We start from the raw sequence: 17,725 nt of genomic DNA on the forward strand, positions 1-17,725 counted from the left end.
GGCCCTGGACTCCCGAGTTGTAATCCTGGTTTTACCGTGGTCAGAGCTCACCAGTGTGTCCAGTCCCTAATGCAGGCATGACCATGGTCCTTCATTCCCCAGGAGCAGCTCCTTATTTCCCTCCTTGTTTTCCCCAGATGCCACCCAAGTATTTTCAACTGTTCACCAGGATCTCAGGGCTGTGTGGTTCAAGTTCTCTGCCTCCCTGAGCCCACAGAAGCCACCAAAACCCAGTGACAAAACCAGGCAGCTCCAGAAAGGGAGCAAGGGGACAATTACACTTTCATCACCAGTTGTTTGGGGTTTGAGATTACGCCAGCTCCCCACACATGCCAGAAAAACTGGTCCAGGTGGTTGGAAAAAGGCAAAGGCCCTCAAGGGCTGACGACCAGCTCAGGGCAAGTCAGAGCAGGGCTAAAGCTTAGGGAAGACAAAAAGGGTTCAAGGGGTTGGTGTGGCTTTTAGCTGCCTGACCAGCTGCAAAAACACCTGGTGAGATTTTAGCTATGGGTGTCAGAGCAGTCATGGATAAGAAACTTCTGGAGAGAAAGAGGACTGGGAGCTTTTGGGGCAGAAGAGTTAGTCCTGATTTCTGACAGGGTACACAATACTGGTGGCTGCAGCTGCCAGCAACGCCAGGCATGGACTGTGCTACAAGGAGAATCACAGCAAGAGAGGAAGGCCAAATTCCCTGTGGGATAAAACATTGGTAGCAAGGACCCAAGCAGTGTCCCAGTCTGGGTCTCTCTTACATCAGAGACCCACCAGCCACTGGGAACATGGCCTCTTGGGGCACTAACCTGGCCCTCCTGAGCACAGCATCAAGGAGAAAGAAGCATTGCATTCTTGGGGGGCTATTTCAGGGAGCCTGTAAGTCAATTGCTTCAGTAAGACAACCTTGAGGTGCTGCTGGAGTCAGAAGAAGTGTCCTGGGACCAGTGTCATGGATTTACACACACCAGACAATGTGACAGGGCTTGCCCCTGGGACCCTGCTAAGAATGCTGGGTTCAAGAGAATGTTTCCAACGAGTCTTTTGTTAGTTCTTTGGTTACAGCTCAAGCTGATGCTTCCAGAGTTGAGCTCCTACCCCAATTCACACCTCTCAGTTACCCCTGACACTCATCACCCAATCCAAGTCAAACACTAAATTCTGCCTGGGTTTCACTGGATTTCTTGCTGAGTTTCACTGGAGCTGGGCTGGCTGCCTCCTGATGTTACTTTATTCTCCTGGGATTGTCTCCTTGGTCCTTATCATCTCCATTCTGCTCATATCTGCTGAATTCCAAGAGTGCTTTGCTAGCAGCATCGTTTTATCAAAAGTTTATGTTTGGTCAGCTCTTATGGCCTAAGTCTTTGGCTACTTCAGGTGCTAATGCTGAGCCAGCAATGCTAAACAAGAGGCAGGAAAATACCGTTCATCAATTTCTGCTGTAGCATCAGCACTGAGCTGCCCAGGACCCCCATGCCTCCATCGAGTCCTGTGGTTCTGCACGCTCCCTGTATTCCCTCACCTTCCTGTATTCCCATTCTTTCCCTGTATTCCCATACTTTCCCTATATTCCCACAAGTTCCCTGCATTCCCTCACCCTCCTGTATTCCCATTCTTTCCCTGTATTCCCACACATTCCCTGCATTCCCGTACGTTCCCTGTATTCCCGCACTCTCCTGTACTCCCGCACGCCCGGCCGTGCTCCCGCTGTGACGCCGCAGCCGAGTGTGGCCGAGGGGCAGAGCCAGCCCGTGTTTGAGGCCGTGCCCGGCACCGGCGGCAGCCATGGACACAGCGTGACCAAAGGTCACCTGCACCGCCCCGGCAGTGCCGCCGCCATACCCTCCCGCCGTGCGGAATCGGTTCCTCCTTCGCCGAACGCCGGGAGGGGAAGCGCGGGGTGACTGCTGGGGAGCGTGAGCTGGGCTCTGCTGGGGACAGCCCTCCGAGAGGCACCGCCATGGCCCGGCAGGAACGGGACAAGAGCCTGGCAGAGCAGAAGGTAACTGGCATCCCCCGGGGGTTCTCCTTCCTGGATACCGACCAGCTCCGAGCTGGCGGCCTGGCCCGCAGCTCCCATGTCTGGGCAGCCACCCTAGGGAGCAGGGACCGTTTCCATACGCTGCAGAAGATGGACACCAACAGAAGCATCGACTGGGGCAGGCACAGTCTGGGGAGCTGGGGTAGGACTTCAGGCAGGTTCTCCGTTAGCCCCAGCAGTACCCGGAGGAAGGAGCTGAAGGAGATCCTCCTGCAGAGCAACAGCCCTGGCAGCACCATGCGGCTTGCCACTGCTCAGAAGACATCCAGCAGCAGCAGTCTTCCTGCAGGGCTGCACCAAGAGCAGAAGCCTGAGCAGAGCCCTGACCTGCTGCCCCTTGTCCTTGATCCCCTGGAGCATGCATGGCTGCTGACGGTGGCCGAGGGTGATGCAGACAGCATCATCAAGCTGCTGGACCTGGATCCCAGCCTGCTGACCAGGAGGGACTTTGTGACAGGCTTCACTGCTCTCCACTGGCTTGCCAAGCATGGCCACCATGAGAGCTTCATCCAGGTCATCTCCCATGCCCAGAAGAAAGGCTACCCTGTCAACATGAACATTCCCACAGCCAGCGGTGGCCTCACCCCTTTGCACCTAGCTGCCTTGCAGGGACACGAGGTGCTCATCAAGGTGCTGGTGGGAGCTTATGGGGCAGACACCAGCTGCAGGGACCACAACGGGCGCAAGGCTTGGCAGTACCTGCCAGCAGACACCTCCAGGGACCTGAAGGAGCTGGCAGGGGCCTTGGAGGAGGACTTGGTCCAGCTGCAGTCTCACAACACCAACAACAACTGTAAGTCATCCAGAGAGGCTGGGGCAGGGCAAGACTCTGTGGACTCTGGGGCCGAGGGAAAAGCCCAGCACTCCTGGAGCCTCCGAGGCTTTGTTAGACAGGCATTTGCTTTCTTCCATGGGCGCTGAAGCTCTCCTGGTTCCATTCACTGGTAAACCCATGCTAGATAGCAGCCAGAAAAGCCTGCAGGGAGCTGGGAACTTGAGTGCTCAACATCCTGGCCAAGTGAGGGTTAAGCCATGGCACCAGGGGCCACCCTGGGTCTCATGGTCTTTTGGGGCTGTTCTGGTGTGTGTGTGGAGCACCATGGCCATTGGGAGCAGTACCTTGGGACGGCCCTTCCAAAAAATTGCCTGTCTGCAAAGGGGGTTTTGCCCCGTGCCCTTGTGGATGGGGACTCCTTGCTGCATCCCAGCAGATCCCTATGGTTGGGGCTCAAATGTCAGCTCTGCTGTGGGGAGCTGCTCCAACACCCTGTGTGCCCACAGGAGGATGCTGACCCACCATGTGTGGATCCCATGCTGCAAATGCTTTCCAGCTCCCTGTGAGATCCCCTGATCTCTGCCATATGCACCTTCTCTGGATGATACTTGTTTATGACAGCTAGTTACAAAGCTGATTCTCAGTAGAGTAAGAGTGAATGGCCCTGTTTGTGAGAAGAGTCCAAAGCAAGAGAAGACTTTCAAAGTGCAAAACAACTCACATTGGCAGCCCTTCCCTTGAGATCCCCATCCCAGGAAGCCTGAAATGCTCAACCTCATTAGAAATGGGGGCCAGAACAAAGGCAGCAGGAAGGACACAAGGGGAGCAGCATTTGGTGGCTTCTGTGGGGATTAGAGTTCAGGAACAGCTCTAGATGATTCATTCTCAGAAACTGGAGAAGGTATGTGAAGGCTGGGGATTGAGATTATTTTTATTGCTACTGAGATCATGCTCAAAAATGAAACTGATGTACATTGCTGCAGCAGCATAACAGCGCATGTATGTCTTGGTCACTGCATTAAAAGAGCAAAGCCTCTGCTCGCCTGTTTGTGTTTTGTTCACCAAGTGGAGCTCTGCCCTGATGATTTCATCTTGCTTTTTACATTCTCAAAGGACTGCTTCAAAATATCTTCAGAAAAACAACAGCCCCTTCCTCTTTCTCATCAGCATGAGACTATTGCTATGCTCTTAAATAGCAGTAGTGTTCAAGAAGTGCTTCTCAGACAGGAACTGGGGAGTTTCTGTTCCCCAGGGCAGTCTTTGCAGGGACAACTCCTTCAGGAGGGTTGTGGTTTCTTTCCAGCTGCCTTTCAGCGGGCCTGCAGGGGTGACCAAGGGACTCAAAGTGATCTGGCCTGGCTACACAGGTGCATTTGGATCTTGATGCAGAAAGATACACAAAGACACACAGGCAACTTTCTCTGGAGAACTAGAGCTGGGAGGGTTTCACAGATCCTGAGCAAACTCGTTATATTCAGACTCTGTTTTGAAATGATGCTTGGACACCAAAATAACCCAGTCTGCAGTAATGACATGTGGAAGAACAGCATCCACATGAGTGAACGGGAATCCAGTGACTGGATAATGCCCAGTCCAGGTGCCTGGGTAGACATATAGATGTGTCTGGACATCTTTTTAATCCCTGAGGTCAGCAGCAGATATATACAAAACACACTAGAACTAGATTTAAGGCCTGATCTACAAGAGTCTTGTAATGCTTTGCTTTAATAAATTGAAGATGGTGGCAATGCAGGTCCTTCTGGAACTGCTGTGGCCACATCCATGCCATGGGACAGCAGGTTGGCTTCTCACAAGCCTGCTCACACCAGCATTAACTCCATGAACAGCACTGGTGTCAAGTTCTGGTAACCTAAGTGTTGTTGAGAAGATAGACAGGACTGACAAAATATCTTTTTACCTATTAGTCTTCTGTCACCCTTTTGCAGCTGTCAGGGAAGGGGCACAGGATGGCTCTTACATCCTCTTCTGAGTAAGGCACAGAGTAAACAGTGAAATTAATAAGAATTTCCTTGAAGGAGCCATTTCCTTGGCAATGGTACCTGTGGTTCAGGCATGCTCCACCCAGAAACATGGACTGAAACGTTCCCTTTCAAAGTAAAATTTCGCTGACAAATGCTGCACCTAAATACAACAAAATGATTTTCAGTAATTGCCTCCCCTTGAGAGATAACCAAAACCCTCTGAAGACAGCTTCTCCCCTCCCCCTTTTTTTGGTCATAGGTTTGACCCTGTGTTCTATACTGAGACAAATTAGGCAGGGACTTCAGAAAGAGCAGGACCAGAACTCTGCTTCTCTAGACGTATTACAACATCTGCCATACCATACCAGCCCCTGCCCTGGCTGGGTCCCTTTCCACTGAGGAAAAAAAAAAACCAACTTTCTTCTAATGACCCACCACTTTGTCTCACTCGATTCAGTTTCATTTAAAAAATATATTCCTCAAATATACAATCAGCTTTAACTTTGCTTTTCATTCAGAAAACAAAACATCAAAATCAATTGACTAGAATATCCAAGTATTTTTTCTTTAAAGCTTCTGTTGATGTCTCAGGTGTCATGTGTTAGCTCAGTTCTGCAGAGGTTCCTGATCTCCCCTCACAGGGAGGAGAAGGCAAAGAGAGCTGCCACAGACAACAGAAAACAATCAAACTCAGAGATATTTGTTTGTTTAAGGTTCTGCAGAAGACTGAGTTTAACCCAAGTTTAATTTGTACTAAATTTACTTTGTGTTATCCCTTAATGTCCGGTTTGAAAAGCAGATTCAATCAAGCACAGAAAATAGTACATGGGGTTATTTTCCAAAACAGTTCCTTAGTAGAAGTTACTTCCATCTAATAAAAATATTAGTCATGATAGTAATAGGGAGACTTTCTAATAAATAGTAATAAATTGTTCAATCTATTGCTCAGGAATGTTTTCCCACAAATGCCACAGAAAAAACTGTCTCTTTCCATTAAATTACTGTTTTCCTCCTCAGCCAGATCCCTATAGACAATTACAGGGAAAACTCTATGAGCAGCTTTGCCTGCCAGCAGTGATGAGGAGAAACTGGAGGAGGTTCTCTGAACTCCAATCCTCAGCAGTGCTGTTATTTCCTGAACACTCCCTTCAAAGAGTGCAGAAGAGATTTAAAAATCATGGGTCAAAGTGGCTGCAGCACACTAGCCTCTGTTGAAACATCTCTGGCAATGTTTTTGCTGCTTTCCTGTTGCAGAGACTTACTGCTTCCCCCGAAGGTGAATGCGAGTGCAGACTCTTACCAGACAGGATAAGAAGCTAGAGGATACCTCTGAAGTATCCTGAAGTTGGTAAAAATCCCAGCCTTGCTTGCCCTGCAGCCTACCTTAGGGAGACCTCATGACCTCTGATTATTTCTTAGTATTCATCTGTTTGGCACATGCCAAATAACAGCGTTATTTGCTCTGAGTTGCAATACGAAGGAGATAAATCTATTTACCTTCAATGTGGAAAGCAGCAGCACAGAAGGTATGGCAGCCTAAAGCTTCCTCAGGAAGCTGCCTCTCAGGAACAGACTCATGACCTGAGGCTGAACCAGCACCTTGGCAGCCCTGAGTGAGGATGGGCTTTTCTGCAGCCAAGAACAGGCTCACACCAACAGAGATTTCCTGCTGACCAGAGCAGCTTCCCCAGCTCAGTGCTGCAAACGGAAAGGACTGAGTGCAGAGCCACAGCCTCCTCCACTTCCCCACAGTAAATTGGTTTCACACGCCCCAGCAGAGAATACCAGCATGGGGGAGCTGGAGTGACAACTACCCAGAGACCTTTAATCTCCTTTTTCCTCTCCCTTCTTTAAAATAGCTGCAAACTCTCCCTCTGAGCCCCATCTTAAATTTCTACCTGTCTGCTGAGAATGTTTTATACTAAGCTGCACCTGTGGTTGGTGTTGACTTATCAAACCAACACGGACTGCCAAACAAAACTCCTGCTAATATTCTAGGGAGTACACGGACATTATGTGCTATACTCTACAGTACTGCATTTCATAAGAGATATTTTCAGATCTGATTTTGACTTTTTTTTTTAATTGGTACTTTGCTCCTGAAGATGAAGACACAGCCTACTCTACCTGAAAAGAACTGCCAAGGTTCCTCACATTAAGTAAGGATATAACTAACATTACCACGAATTTTATTGTTACAATCCCACCACGTATATATGAAATAATTTTCAAAACAAAAGTCATTCAGGTCCATATTTATTAGTAAGCCTGTGCACTGTCAATGCTCATGGTGATGCCTGAAAGAACACTAATAGAACACAGTCTCCATGTTTCAGATACAAAGATTTTCCCAGTTAACATCCCAGACCAGCTTATAAAAACCCCACACTGGGACTGCAGTCCAGCACCAGAGAAGGAATGACTTGAAGGTGTTATCGATCTGACACAGAAAGACCAGTGTTCATTAGAGCTCCCGGGACAGTCTCTCTTACAAGCCCAGTTTGGTCCTCCTCCAGTGTCTCCTTTTGGAGTTGTACCTAAGACAAAAGCAGAGTGAATTAGCAAAGTGCACACACACATTTGTTAAACATGAAAGCAGAACGTCACAAGGAGAAAGTCTCTTCCATGAAAGCACATTAATTTATGAGCATATACTTGTCCACGTTAAGAACAAATGCTTTCACCATGGTGTGGGTGAAACCACAGACAGTGTTAACAGAGTTGCTCTCAGCAGGAAAATGGCAGCACTTCCACAGCAGGAAGCGCTGCAATTGCAGCCTGCTTGAACACAAAGCCTGGACAGAACCCATGGCCCAGCTACTCAAGTGCCAGGAGACAAAAGTACGAGATTTTGCCCTATGGTCAAGTATTTCAAAGTAGTGCAATTTAGCTAAAATAGAACCCAGTTCTGTTTTTCGGTAAGCTGGCATGTGGAAGACAAGGATCCAGCTGAGTGCACACACCACTGATCCTGCCTAGAAACGAGCTGGGAGCAGCTACAAGAACAGAACCTTGCAATGTTGTCCTAGGTCACTGCCTGAGCCAGCCAGTGCTGCTGCTGCTCTCCTCACTGCTTCGGACAAAGAGAGAAAGAGAAGAGGGAGTTCTGTTGCCTTAAAAAGCCCAGATGACGGAGTGTATGAGATTAAAAAAAACTATGCTGCAGTTTTCAAAGGGTGGGCTTGGAGAGGCACCACGCCCCACGTGCACCCAGCGTGTCACAGCACCCAGCATTTCCCTAAGCACAATGCTCCAGAACAAACACATCAGTAAAGCAAGGAACAATGGCAAATCAATTCTACAGTCGAGTGCCAAGCATCTCATACTATCAATCTGATTTCTCATACATCCAACAAGTCCTTTGCTCCCTTACACATCTCCTGAACCTCAGAGCACCCATGCTTAGGAACTGTTCCTTGAAAATGCAGGACCTCAAAGAGGTAGCTATGAAAGAGGACAGGTATTGGGAAGGGGAACGTCAGGAACAGAGAAACTATCAGGGAACAAAATCTGGAATAAATAATCCGCACGTACAGTTCAAGTTTTCACTTTACATGCACCATCACTAAATGTCTGTGGACATTAGCAGAGCAAAAACATTACGAAAAAACCGGCATGGAAGCCCCACACTGCCTCAAGAGGCCTCACCTGCCCTACCATCCCTGCATGGCCCTCACGGCCACAGAACTGCGCTTTTGCTGCATAAACGCCATCGGCTCCTGCCTTCAGCCCGTACCGCCCAGGGCGCCTGACTAAGCTTGCGCGGCCGCAGCTCGTCAGAGAGCACCGGCCGAGTTCGTTACCTGATCTTATTGCCAGTTTTCATGCGAATCCACTGCGGGATGGGCCGGTTCTGCTTCTGCTTCTTGGCGAGGAAGCGTTTGATCTTGAACGTCTTGTGCGACGACTGAAAGAGAGCGCAGCGGTCAGTCCCTCACCCAGCCCCGGGCCCGCCAGGCCTCGGGGAGCCGGGAATGCCGCACCCGGCCCCCTCCCGCTCCCCCGCGGCCGCTCCTCCCCGCCGCCCGCCCGCCGGGACCCCTGAGCGCGGCGGCCTCGAGAAGAGGGCTCGGGGCGCGGCGGGAGGGCGCGGATGGCCGCGGATGTCTCACCATAGCGCGGAGCGGCGCGGCGTCCCGGCGATGGCGGCGTCCGAGGAGGCGGAAAGGGGGCGGGGCAGCGATGGCGGGGCGGGCGCGAGCGCCCCCTGCCGGCCCGGCGGTCCCGCACGCAGTGAGGGGCGGCGGCGGCCGAGCGAGTTTGTGCGAGTTTATTTGGGTTTAATACAAAAAACAGCTATGGCTAAAATTCGCTAGCTTGGGAGGAGCTGCTACTGGCGAAGTCTCGTTCTGGGCTGTAAAACAATACTTCAAGTTATGAGGGAAGAGAAAGCAGTTCCGAGAGGGCACGATTTCAGAAGCATTTCAGACTTGAGAGAAGGAAGATGCTGGAAAAGAACAGGATGCCCAAACCAGCTACATTTGATTAAAAATAAGCATTTCAGTGTACGGAGACTTTACACGAGAATTTATCAAGACATATTCAACTATTAAGCCAGCTTATTCATACACTCCAACTTAAGTTACTTTATCCAGAGAACCACTGAAGAGGACGGTCTCTCCCTCCCTAACATGGTTACTGCACTGCCAGATATTCTGCTCCTTATGTGCCAAAAGGCTGCTATCCACTGATACCTCAACCCCAGCCTGTGTACGTGTCTCAGTGCTATACTGACACACTTCAGCTTTCACTGCCTCACATAGGAGCACCACACAACACAGCAACACCTGTGTTAACTCCAGGCAACTCCAAGCTTGCTCTGCTTAAGTGCATCCAACACTGGCTCCAATTGCCTTAGAGTAGATCTCTGGTTTTTGATCCAGATGTCATCCCCTCCTGACCAAAACTCATTTATTATCAAACTTAAGGCCATAAAGTCTTTCTATTTCGCAAAGATTCTCTTCTCTGTTGTAGCTAGATGCTGGGAAAATAAGTTCAAATAACTGAAAATATTACAATGAGAACACATTTCAAATTCTGAATCTACAACTGAGGTTCTTTAACCAGAAACATCCAACATCATAATGCCCCCTTTTCTTCCTTTGTTCCTTTTTCGCTCCGAAGGCACTTCTGGATTGCGTAGTACATGCTCTTTGGCTGCACAGACAGTCAGGACACATAAGGCTGGCACATCAGTCACTCCTCTTCCTTCGTGTGACTGGTCTCACCCTCTTGTTTCTTATCCACTCCCTGATCTGGAGGCTTTGCAGCACTGTCTTCATATTGACACAATCTGCTCCGGCTTCGGGCTCCGGGCTGGTACAGCTGCATTGCTGGGCGATCCTGAAATAAATCAAAACTATTTAGACTCTTTCACAGCTCCCTGCTCTCAGGGCTATTATGGCATCATTTCTATGGTATTAGAAATGGCTCAAATTCAAACTTTTCAGGCTAAGTTTAATGATTCCACAGTGGTGGCAAAGTAACTACAATCGTCCCAAATCAAGGTTGTCTCTGTTGTAAAGCAACATCCCTGTTCAAGCCACAAAGAACAGTGCTTATAGCTGTGGTTATTTGTAACGTGTTTCCTGTTGAGTTCAGCTCACACTCTCTGAGAAGAGAGGCCAACATCAAAGTTTCAAAACCCTGACAATGTCTTAACTGATACAGAAAACAAGCACAGATGCTGCAGAAACAGATTTTGTACAGTACATAAAACTACACTCAAGATATTATTTCTTGAGCCTAGAGGACATGTCATATTCTGTGAGTTGCAGTTTCCTATTTTAAGTAACCTGTTCAATCACACTCTCATTTTGAGATGCATTTTCAGGCATCTATAAGATCAGCAGACACAAATTACTGATACTCTACCAACACCTTAAAGAGATAGCCTATGGCACAAGTCAGCAAATAAAGAAGAATCAGTGTCTTAAAATTTAACCCATGTTTTCTTGGATCAGTGACAAGAAATACCACTCTTAAGCAAATTTTAGGGGGCATTTCTAGCAATGGCAGTTTGTTGCAGAACAGGGAGAAGTTTCAACAGAGAAACCACATGGTTCTTTCCTTGAAGTGCTTTTATCCTAAAAACCACAGATGTCTATGAATGAAGACATGAATTTAAAGAAATCCAGCACCTTGTTTCTGATACGATCCCTCTTAATTGTATCCTCTTTTTTATCATCTTTGGTTACTTTCTCAGATTTGTCCATGCTGCTGGTAAAGTCTGTAAGATCACTTTTTTTTCCCTTTTCTCTGAGTAAGTCTCTCTCCTTTTTCACCTCCTCTTCTTTTCTTCTAAAAACCTTCTCTTTCTCATAGCGCTCTTTCTGCCTCCGACGCTCCTCTTCTTGGCGTCTCAGTTTCTCTCTCTGTGCTCTCTCATATTCTCTGTCTCTGTCAAAATCTCTATCTCGGTCCCTGTAGTCCTTTACACACTCATCTTCTGATCTGCATGAAAACAAAACTGAAAATTAAGCTCAAAAGATTCATCAAACAGAGCTGGGAGATCAATGTAATAGTGGTGTAAATGTGCAATAGGAAGATGACACACTGGCAGGTACTAGGGAGCTCTTGGGAAGCTGTGATAGCCCAAGTCATGCATGACAGCCAGAGAGGACACTGACCACTAGAGTTTCCCAGCCTCCTACTTGCATAGCTGGCTGAGTCTATTCTGGCTTTGAAAAAACATCTGAATTTGTCTGCCTTATCTGTATTTCTCACATGGCAGAACTGAACCTCAAATAGATCACGGAGCTGTTGAGAATTACATTTTCCACTTTGACTTTTTACAAGACTTAGAGATACTGGTAACTGGAGAACATCTCTCCTCTTGCCATGGTTATAATAATTATCTCATTGCAAAGACAGTGCTCACAGCCTGCTGCAGTCACCTATATACGGGCTTCCTTAGTGGAGTTTCTATGAGTTGCAAAAATATTAAAATCTGTCCACTAATGAAGAATTTCCAGGTAATTCACAGAGCTTTCTGTAATCATGGGGATGTGCACTGGCATAGAGAACACAGCCCATGCCTTATATGAGAAAAAGCATTTGAAAGGAATTTCAAAATATGGTCATGGCAGAACAGCCTAAGCCTCAATACAATCAGGAAACAAGTTATAGATACATGTATATTTATAGCAAGTACTAGAATACTTTTTTGCCTTCTCTTCTTTTGTCTCCCCATCAGATCGTTTGGCAGATGCACTACTCGCATTTTTTTCCTCCCTCAGAGTCTCTTTTTCCAGTTTCTTGGATTTTTCTTTTCTCTCCAAGTCTTTTTCATCTTTCTCAGGCTTCTTAAGTAGCTACAAAGAAAACAGAAGTCTCAACTAAAAAAGCTCACTCTAGTACATATTGTCTGGCACAACACCGAAATTGCATCAAAGGAACCACAGTCCAGTAAGAAGTAAACATTAAAGAAATATTACTGCAAATCACAATATTTTTAAAAGCTGGAGTGTATGAGTAAGCATTATTCACACAGCAGACTAGAATTTTTCTCCTAAACCAGGCTGTTTTAGAAAGCTTAAAAATAGTCTCCATTTCACAGCGAATTCACAATCCTGTTAACCACAGCATGTACAACAGTCACGTGACAAAAAACTTTAAATATTACTATGCAACATTACAGTATGTAAACCTTTACAATGCCTACTACTGAATATTACAAAAAAATTGGTCATTTACTAACACCAAACTCATGTGATTCTTCAAACAATACCCAAAGTACATTTTGAGACTGATATACAAATAATAGGGGAAAGGGAGTGTAACAGTTTATAATAAAGAACTGTTCTAGACCTTAATCTTTGGTTCTTCTTTTGATCTGTCTCTGTCTTTTTCTGGGCATCTGTCTACTTTCTTCAGTTTTTCTGCTTCTTTTCTCTTCCTTCTCTCCTCTTCTTTCCATTTTCTTCTTTCTTCTTCTCTTTGTCTTTTTCTTTCTAATTCTCTCCTCCTTCTCTCCTCTCTTTTTTCTTCTCTCAGTCTCTGTGTATGTAAAAGCAAAGAGAAATAAGCGTCTCCACACCAGAAAACATCTCTTTAAGTCATCAAACAACTCACCTCAGAGCTGCCTCCATTACAAAAGAAAAAAAAGTCCTGTCATCTCTATTGTTATGAACCTGAACCTGTTACAGCATAAGCCTTAACTTGTACTGTCTTAAAAAACTCAAATACAACATTAGCCTCAGCCTTTATCATTCAAATTTTAATTAAATCTGTGCCAGCTCTGATTTTATCCATTGCTAGAAGTTAAAATAATGTGCTAGGAGAAAAATCATCTACAAGGACCTCAGCTATACTGCACTAAAAATGGAAGCACTAAAATGGAATATGTTTTGTCAGTGCAAAAAGAGGTGCTTTGCTGTGACCAGAACGTACACAAAGCAACACCATTCCAACACTGTAGTCCTTTAAAGTATATGAATCAGAAGCTGACAAGCTGGGTCAAAAGCTCCTTCTTCAAAAGGAAGGGCATAAGTGTTTAACATAAAAAGAACAAATTGTACTTGTAAACAACAAGAAAATTCTGGAGGTCTTACCTGTTTATTTTTCAAGAAGTTCAATAAAGGAGTAGTCTTTTTAGCTGGAGAATAGATAAAACAAATGTAAATATTTTGCCTTATCCAAAACTGCAATACCTACAACAAAGCTCTATACGAAGTGAAGCAGCCTTACACGTTTCCCTTCCTGTCTCCTCTCACATACGGCAGTGAAACAAATATTCCAAACCTATCTCCAAACAGTGGCAACTATTAGGATTCTATAAACTTCTTTAGGATATTAATAGGATATCCATTACACCTATCTCTACATTCAGTCTGCATTAGGCTTCTCCCAGACACTCATTTTTAAAGAGATCCCTGTAAGATACTTAAAAAGAGCAACCTGGTCATTTTTTGGTGTTATTTTACCCAACCAGACTATCTCTTAACTTGTGCCTGCATGGAACATAATAATCACAGCACTGTGCTTTAAACACCACTGCACCTCACTGACATGCAGCCACTCCACAGCCTGGTCTGGCTAACAAACATCTGCACCAGGAAGGAACTTTGTAATCTAAAACTTATACCTACAGAAGAATTTAGAGCATAGGAACAAAACAAAACACACTGAATGATATTAGCCTGAATGTTTAACAAATATTAAGCAGGCACACAAAAGAATTTGGTCTCCTCTGGGTTGAGCTTCAAATTACAAAACATCTTTGTTTCTTTGTGATCTAGGAAAATGTAACTATAGTACACAGATTTCCATACCTATTAGCTCTTTGTTTCTTGCCTCTATTTCCTCCAACAAAGTTTCAGGAGTAGAGGTTAATTTTTCATCATCTGCACTGTAACTTTCCAAAAACTTCTTGTATTCTGGATCTACACAAAAGAGAAGGGGGGGGAAAAAGGGGGGGGAAGGGGGAAACAAGAGATACTATAGCATGAAAAGTATTTGCATTGTGCACTGCTCAGTTACATTTACTTAAGTTGGGTTGTTTATATGTCACCATTTCATAAGTTAACAGCTCTCCAAGTAGCTGCTGAATTATGTTTGTCTGGGACAATCATATTTAACAGATTTCTAGCTGACAAAGCAGTGCTCATAAACTTCACATATAATTCAGCAAACATCCTATTGGTGGAACTATAGTGTCACAGTAAAAACATTACATTCAAATTACTGCTAAGAGTTTCAAGTCTACACATGCAAAACAAACTAGCTCGCTGTTATACCATCTTCAATAGTTCCAGTTTTGGCATCCTTTTTCTTACTCTTCTTTTTGGCAGCTTTTTGGAAAGGTGCAAACTCAACTATGGCAGCATATTCCTGACCTGTTGAGAGAAAAAAAATACATTAAAGATGAAACTAATAGAAAATAGATTATATCGTCCAAATGTAAAGCAGGAAGGTAAGTCTCACAAGAAATATGCAACACTAGAAGAGACTATATAGTATGACTACTTAGAGCATAAAAAAATTACTGTATTTGGAAACCCATTTAATAAAAAAAACCCCACTGTACAGACAGAAGAATTCATGACCTTAACACTCTCATTATGTGAGTGACATTAACACTAACAAACCAGCAAATTCACAGACTGACAAGAAGGACGTACTAGATTTAAGACTGCCCATGAACTGTCAGTTAGGCCACCTCAGTAGCACCATACCACACAATGGCCTCATCCTACAGACTCTGAGCTCATTGTACAAGAAAGAATATCTTAAGTTAATGCAACTGAGGCAAACGTAAATTTTTGACAAAATATAGTAGAATGCAACACATTACAAGCAGGCTTTAAAGCTTTATCTTCTGGCAAGAACACTAAATTTATGGCTGCACAAATCCAGCTGGCAAACACAGTGTGCTGTTACACTGCAAACCAGCTCCTTTAAAGGACTTAGATGTTATTAGAACTGTATATGTATGTATTTCTAGATGTATTGGAACTGTTATTTGAAGCACTAAACCCAAACAAGTCAGACGTGGCTGCTCACACCCACCCCTCCAAAACTCAACCAGCACACGGCACAGACAGCACGGTAGCAGCAACATCCATGGAGTACCGTTCACTTGCCTTTGTGATCGACAAAAACGTAGCCGTCGAAGCGATCCCTGAAGAGGACTATGTCTTCCTGGTTCTTGAAGTTGATGTAGGCTCTCGAGAACATGTGCGGGTACAAGCTGCAGAGACACAAACCGAGAGCGCTGGGCTGACGAGGCGGCGGCGCCACTGGGGGCCAGCTGGCGAGAGCGGCGGCTCCCGGGAGCGCCCGGACTGGGCAGGCGGCCGTACCTGGAGTCGTTCGCGAAGAATTCGAAGTAGTCGTGCTCGGGCAGAGGCTGCAAGTGCTCCTCCAGCTGTTCCTTCGTCAGGCTGGGCGGCAGCCGGCGGATCACCACCTGCGGCACGGCAGGACCGGAGCTCAGGGCGGCGGCAGCACCGGGGATGAGTCATTACCGCGCCTCCCCCGACACGTCCCGTCCCAGAAGGCCCCCGCAAACAGCTCCCGTAAGCGGGGAAAGGTCCCGTTACAGAGGGGGGACCCTGTTACCGGCGGGAGGAGGGGCCCGTTACAGACGGTGAGCCCCGTTACCGGGGAGGGCGCCGTTCCCGGCAGCGCGCAGGCCCCACCTTGCTGAGCGTCTCCTTCTTGTCCTTGGGCCGCTCCAGGCGATCGAGTTCGGCAGCGCCGGCTCTAACGTCTGTGCCGGCGGCAGAGCCCGTGCCTGGCCCCGCGGCCAGCAGGACACCCAGTCCGGAGGAGGCCCCGCGCCGCTCCTTAGGCCTGGCGTTCTCCTTGTCCTCCTTCATCCTGATCCCGATCCTGACTCCGGGCCCGGGCAGCACCGCGCGCACCCAATGACCGCCGCCTCTCGCGAGACTGTCCCTTAAAGGTGCCGCTGCCTCCGCCGGACTACCACTCCCAGCGTACACCGCGCCAGCCACCGCTGATCCCGGTGGGATCAGCGATCGGGACCGAGAGCGGTATTGGGCGAACTGAGACGCGGGCACGGCATCATTTCTTGCCAAGGAACTGTTCTCCGGCAGCGTTTTCGCTCCCGCTGCCCGCTCGAGCCCGCTCGGCTGTGAGGGGGCGCGGGGCAGGCCGGGAAGGGCGCGGGGCAGGCCGGGAGTGCCCCGGCACCGGGCGCAGGGGCAGCGGCACCGATACCAGCAGCGGCACCGATACCAGCACCGGCAGGATGTGGTACGAGATCCTGCCCGGCATGGCCATCATGGGCGCCTGCCTCAGCGTTCCCGGCATCGCCACCATCTTCATGCACCGCTGGTGCCACGGCGGCAAGGTCAGCGACGGGCCGGGAGGAGGGGATAGGTCCCGGGATCCGGGACCCTGAGGCTCCGCTTTCCCACCGGAGCCGCCTTTTTTCCCCCCAGTCCCCTGCATCCCTCTGGGATCCCTTCCCTCCCGGGGACCCCTTTACCTTATGCCACGCCTTCCCTCGGGAGCCCCTGGCCGAGGCCTTAACAGGCAGTTCTGTGCCTGCAGGAGAAGAGGATCGCCCACTATCCCTACGAGTGGACCCTGATGGAAAGGGACCGGCGGCTGTCGGGCACCAACAAGCACTACGTGCCCAAGGCAGGTTTTGGGGGCTCTGGGCAGGTACCACCGGGGAGAAGCGGGGCCCAGGCGCTGTTCCCCCATCCCCGAGCTCTGGGATGGCTGCTGAGGTGGGCACTGATTGCTCTTGGGGCTGTCACATCTGACTTGGTTCTTGCTGCTGGCCTGCCTCTGGTGATGTGCATTTTAATTTTGTTCTAATTAAGACCGGGGTAATTAAATACAGTTTGAAAATCTGCATTTTCAGATATGCCCTGCTGCACATTAGTGGCAAGAATGACACAAAGCTGTTATTTTTTTCTTTTTCAGGGTCTGGAGAGCATAAACTAAGGTGTCGTCAATGCTTTGAAAAATTCATACATTGAAAATATATCTATAGAAAATGATTCCACTCTTAAATAAAGCTATACATGTATTCAGCCCTTGTATTTCTGTTACTGTGGTGGGGTGACCCTTGCTGGACACCAGGCGCCCACAAAAACCACTCTGTCGTTCCCATCCTCAGCTGGACAGGGGAGAGAAAATAAATTGAAATGCTTGTGAGTTGAGACAAGGAGAGAGTGAGACTATTCATCAGTTACTGTAACAGGCAAATGAGTATCGACTTGGAGAAATTAATTTAATGTATTGACAGATAAGAGCAGGGTAATGAGAAGTTAAATCATAAAACACCTTTCCCCCACTCCTTCCTTCTGGGTTCAGCTTCACTCATGATATTTTCTTCCACCTCCCTTCTGAGCTGCACAGGGTGATGGGGAATGGGAGTTGTGGTAAATGTCATCCCATGTCTCTGTTTTCCTTCCTCCTCAAGGGAGGACTCCTCACACTCTTCCCCTGCTCCGGCAT

General features: G+C 47.5%; 4 protein-coding genes and 1 non-coding gene across 5 annotated transcripts; 2 read left to right on the plus strand and 3 right to left on the minus strand.

The window, feature by feature from the left end:
• The first annotated feature begins 1,873 nt into the window (after positions 1 to 1,873).
• On the plus strand, positions 1,874 to 3,090 carry SOWAHD (sosondowah ankyrin repeat domain family member D). Its single transcript, XM_014886650.2, has one exon. The coding sequence runs from the start codon at positions 1,952 to 1,954 to the stop codon at positions 2,951 to 2,953; it is 1,002 nt and encodes a 333-aa protein (XP_014742136.1). The 5' UTR covers positions 1,874 to 1,951; the 3' UTR covers positions 2,954 to 3,090.
• Positions 3,091 to 7,029: 3,939 nt separating this feature from the next.
• RPL39 (ribosomal protein L39) lies at positions 7,030 to 9,051 on the minus strand. The gene is made up of 3 exons (XM_014886635.2): positions 8,902 to 9,051; positions 8,593 to 8,696; positions 7,030 to 7,326 (listed from the first exon to the last, which is right to left on the minus strand). The coding sequence occupies exons 1-3, from the start codon at positions 8,902 to 8,904 to the stop codon at positions 7,278 to 7,280; spliced, it is 156 nt and encodes a 51-aa protein (XP_014742121.1). The 5' UTR covers positions 8,905 to 9,051; the 3' UTR covers positions 7,030 to 7,277.
• On the minus strand, positions 7,443 to 7,574 carry LOC148222158 (small nucleolar RNA SNORA69). Its single transcript, XR_015806931.1, has one exon. It is a non-coding gene; the product is annotated as a small nucleolar RNA SNORA69 (small nucleolar RNA).
• UPF3B (UPF3B regulator of nonsense mediated mRNA decay) lies at positions 9,044 to 16,123 on the minus strand. Its single transcript, XM_014886590.2, has 10 exons — positions 15,931 to 16,123; positions 15,592 to 15,698; positions 15,373 to 15,479; positions 14,527 to 14,625; positions 14,062 to 14,172; positions 13,342 to 13,385; positions 12,599 to 12,787; positions 11,951 to 12,102; positions 10,930 to 11,242; positions 9,044 to 10,132 (listed from the first exon to the last, which is right to left on the minus strand). Exons 1-10 carry the CDS (start codon positions 16,108 to 16,110, stop codon positions 9,986 to 9,988), a joined length of 1,449 nt encoding a protein of 482 aa, XP_014742076.2. The 5' UTR covers positions 16,111 to 16,123; the 3' UTR covers positions 9,044 to 9,985.
• Positions 16,124 to 16,396: 273 nt separating this feature from the next.
• On the plus strand, positions 16,397 to 17,298 carry NDUFA1 (NADH:ubiquinone oxidoreductase subunit A1). The gene is made up of 3 exons (XM_014886621.2): positions 16,397 to 16,604; positions 16,808 to 16,897; positions 17,189 to 17,298. The coding sequence occupies exons 1-3, from the start codon at positions 16,503 to 16,505 to the stop codon at positions 17,207 to 17,209; spliced, it is 213 nt and encodes a 70-aa protein (XP_014742107.1). The 5' UTR covers positions 16,397 to 16,502; the 3' UTR covers positions 17,210 to 17,298.
• Positions 17,299 to 17,725: the final 427 nt, after the last annotated feature.

The sequence above is a fragment of the Sturnus vulgaris genome, chromosome 14 (assembly GCF_052056855.1).
Source record: "Sturnus vulgaris isolate bStuVul1 chromosome 14, bStuVul1.hap1, whole genome shotgun sequence".
NCBI lineage: Eukaryota > Metazoa > Chordata > Aves > Passeriformes > Sturnidae > Sturnus > Sturnus vulgaris.

What these genes read in the sequence shown, in the direction of transcription:
- RPL39 (XM_014886635.2), bottom strand. An exon ending in AAAACTGGCAATAAGATCAG is followed by an intron (nt 7,327 to 8,592) that starts GTAACGAACTCG and finishes CTTTTGTCTTAG; the next exon opens with GTACAACTCCAAAAGGAGAC.
- SOWAHD (XM_014886650.2), top strand. Translation starts at nt 1,952, where the DNA reads ATGGCCCGGCAGGAACGGGACAAGAGCCTGGCAGAGCAGAAGGTAACT.
- NDUFA1 (XM_014886621.2), top strand. Translation starts at nt 16,503, where the DNA reads ATGTGGTACGAGATCCTGCCCGGCATGGCCATCATGGGCGCCTGCCTC. An exon ending in GCTGGTGCCACGGCGGCAAG is followed by an intron (nt 16,605 to 16,807) that starts GTCAGCGACGGG and finishes CTGTGCCTGCAG; the next exon opens with GAGAAGAGGATCGCCCACTA. An exon ending in ACAAGCACTACGTGCCCAAG is followed by an intron (nt 16,898 to 17,188) that starts GCAGGTTTTGGG and finishes TTTCTTTTTCAG; the next exon opens with GGTCTGGAGAGCATAAACTA.
- UPF3B (XM_014886590.2), bottom strand. Translation starts at nt 16,110, where the DNA reads ATGAAGGAGGACAAGGAGAACGCCAGGCCTAAGGAGCGGCGCGGGGCC. An exon ending in TTCTTCGCGAACGACTCCAG is followed by an intron (nt 15,480 to 15,591) that starts GTACGGCCGCCT and finishes GTGTCTCTGCAG; the next exon opens with CTTGTACCCGCACATGTTCT. An exon ending in CGTTTTTGTCGATCACAAAG is followed by an intron (nt 14,626 to 15,372) that starts GCAAGTGAACGG and finishes TTCTCTCAACAG; the next exon opens with GTCAGGAATATGCTGCCATA.